This window comes from Cyprinodon variegatus, unplaced genomic scaffold (genome assembly GCF_000732505.1).
Source record: "Cyprinodon variegatus isolate N-32 unplaced genomic scaffold, C_variegatus-1.0 Scaffold46, whole genome shotgun sequence".
In the NCBI taxonomy this organism is placed as follows: Eukaryota; Metazoa; Chordata; class Actinopteri; order Cyprinodontiformes; family Cyprinodontidae; genus Cyprinodon; species Cyprinodon variegatus.
In genome coordinates this window covers 1,904,215-1,907,255 of record NW_015150499.1, presented here as the reverse complement: position 1 = coordinate 1,907,255, position 3,041 = coordinate 1,904,215, and the positions used below count along the sequence as shown (strand labels likewise).

At 43.1% G+C, this 3,041-nt stretch overlaps 1 protein-coding gene across 2 annotated transcripts in view; it reads left to right on the top strand.

The window, feature by feature from the left end:
- The window catches only part of rdm1 (RAD52 motif containing 1), a 9,175-nt gene that overhangs the window by 3,640 nt on the left and 2,494 nt on the right, over positions 1 to 3,041 (top strand). Inside the window, exons 2-5 of one of the 2 annotated variants that reach the window (XM_015370451.1) lie at positions 108 to 287; positions 390 to 518; positions 600 to 759; positions 2,893 to 2,991. In XM_015370451.1, the coding sequence (XP_015225937.1) occupies positions 108 to 287; positions 390 to 518; positions 600 to 759; positions 2,893 to 2,991 (568 nt within the window). Of the gene's footprint in view, positions 1 to 107; positions 288 to 374; positions 519 to 599; positions 760 to 2,892; positions 2,992 to 3,041 lie in introns of both variants that reach the window. The other variant, XM_015370450.1, reaches the window with a different exon arrangement.

Sequence of the window (3,041 nt, the reverse complement as noted above, 5' to 3'; positions counted from 1 at the left end):
GGGGGCGTGGTCACGCACAGAGACAGATCTGACGGTTGCAGAGGCTATGCGTCAGAAGCATAAATTGGCCTTTAGACTCACTCTGATGTTACTGTTTGTTGTTTCAGGAGCAGCTGTCTCAAGTATTCTCCTCCTTTGGACCTATTTACCTGTTGAAGGTGTGTCCTAATGCTCCTCTCCACCCACCTGGTTTCTACGCCATCATCAAGTTCTACTCTGCTGCTCACGCCGCCAAAGCCCAGAACCTCACAGATGGATGTCCACTGCTCCACCAGCCTGCTCTCAAGGTGAGCAGCTGCCCCTCAGATTGGCGTTTACCTGCACCACCGACCCTTTCCTCAGAGCCCTGACTTCTGATTGGCTCTCAGAAATAGTGTTTGTCTCTGCAGGTGAAGCTGAGCTCCAAACAGACTCCTCACTTCCTGTCTGGCAGAAGCACACCTCTGAACCACGCCCGCTGCGTGGAGCTGGCCAATCGCTGCCTGGGTTTCAATGGCTGGACCTCTGACATCATCACAGTGAGAAACACTCCGCTCACCTGTTAGTCCAGGCGGGTGACAGTTAGCAGGTGACTTCCTGTTTGTGTCGGAATCCAACAGCTGAAGGAACTAACGAGTGAAGAAGAGGAGGATGAGGAGGAGGATGAGGGCGGGGTCCGGCGGCGGTTACGGTTCGGTTGCATGATGAAGCTCAGCTTTCCTCAGCATGGAGTGACGACCAGAGGAGTCGCAGTGGTGGAGGAGAGCTTCACCTGTGCAGGTGAGGAGGAGTTCTGAAATACATGAATATACATCAGAACCTACAGATCAATCGATAGATGCAAGGTTTTTAAAACGGGTGCCGATTATTTTAGCATTAGTCTCCGTGGCAGAAGATCCTTTTTAATTTCTTTGTCATTTTTGTGTGTGGAAATGTTGCTTTATGTCTCCATTTACATGATAAAGACACAAGAATAACAAAAAATATGACGACATAATCCAGGATGAAAAACGGGATATTTAGCCCCTTTAAATGAATCAAATCAAAAGCAATGTTGTAGATTAAAGATTGAATTAAAACTACCGGGTAATACTAATTTACAGTGGCTTCATTTGATTGATTCACTGACAGTTGCTGCATTAGTCTGAGACATATTGTTGTGGTTCTAAGNTAATACTAATTTACAGTGGCTTCATTTGATTGATTCACTGACAGTTGCTGCATTAGTCTGAGACATATTGTTGTGGTTCTAAGATGCAAGATTTAATTTTTAATTTACATCCAAACAGTAAAGTTGGATTTTGATATTTGAAATTTGGAACTGATCTGTTTGTTTCTTTAATCACTAGAGAGCAATTACTTCGAATCAAGGAAGGTTGATGTTTAAAAAAAGAAGTTTGGATGTAGTTAAAGGTATTGTGGAGGATTTGCTCTAATTTCTTAAAAAGACAAAAAAAATAAAATTAAATGAAAGAGCATGCACAAGCCCATTTCTCCTGTGTAAAAGTTGTTCTTCTCATAGCTCATAAAGCTTAAGTGTCCGATGGTTCACCCTGACGGGCTGGTTATCCTCCCGCACCAGTGTGTCGCTAGTATGACGCAGATATTTTAGATTTATGCCCAATATTGTAGCATGGTTTTTGCTATGTTATTCCACGCCACAAAACGCAAGAGGGAGCATCAGGAACTAGCTGTGGGTCTAGATACGGCCGAGGTGGTGAGGAGGTAGAAATATGCAAGGGTGAAATTTGTGCGAAAACAGAGGGACATGAGGGTGAAAAAGAGCGGGGATCCAGTTGGAAAAAGGGTCCCAGCGTTTTGCGAGGAGAGCTCTCCGCGCAAAGCATTCTGGGATATATCTGCCTCTTCTGGGGCCATTCTTTTCTCACTTCGTAGACACTTTTTCTCTTACGACTCTCTGCTATTTTCAAAGAAAATAGAGAAAGGTGAGCTTCAATGATTGACTGAAACCATAGCTCACCACAGATACACGCCTGGAAATGCGCATGCACAGAAAAAAGATGGCTAACGAGACGAGCACGTAGGACGGCGTTACGTAAACATATCACCAGAATGATTGACAATTATGAGGACCACTTATTGAGATGATCCACAATGAAATAAAAGATCCTTCCCTATACCTTTAAGCTACTTAGATCATTTCATTGTAGCTTAGCTTGCCACATTTCTGTGGTTGGTAGCTTCAGTGTGGTGAAGCTGCATTTCATTGTGTTAACGTTATATTTTCACCCTGCTCTGTAATCCAGGGCAGAATTGAAAGCTTATGCAACATGACTCCTTTTTAATGGACAGAGTAGAGTCTCTCTGCTCTGATTGTAGTTATAAGTTNCTCTGTAATCCAGGGCAGAATTGAAAGCTTATGCAACATGACTCCTTTTTAATGGACAGAGTAGAGTCTCTCTGCTCTGATTGCAGGTATAAGTTTGATGCACAGCCAGGCTGAGCTGTCAGTATTTGTGACTTACAGTTAGAACTCTGTTAGAACTGTAAATATACTTTCATATGTTTATATTACTATTTTTTTTATTTTTTTATTACTGTTTTCAAGGCTGCGCTTCAAGAAAATGAAATTCTCTAGAGCTGTTTTAAACAACATTTCTTTTTGTATGCACTCATGTACAGAATGACTAAATAAATCTGTCTAAGTCTTACAGTGGGAGGGGCTCAAACAACGCAGAGGAGCAGCCTGATGGGAACTTCAGCTCTTCTGTGTTTCTGTTGTAGATAGAGTTGAAGTACAGAGGCCAGACCAGACCTTTAGAGGCAGAGACCACGATCATATAAAGTCTTAGTCTTGTCTCGGTTCTTCAACAATAGTTTCAGAACCTCTTTCTGCTTCTGCCCATGGTTTGGTTCTGCTGCGTTTCAGTCGTCGTCTTTTTGTGTGTCCAGGTCCAGAAGTTCTTCTGCAGAGACGCTGTAAGCTGCAGAGGTCGGTCAGAGAGAAAGCTCTGGTTCAGGCCTTTTCCTCAGTGCTGCTCATCCTTCTAGGTACGTCAGTAATACTACCACTGTACTACAGTAATACTACCACTGTACTA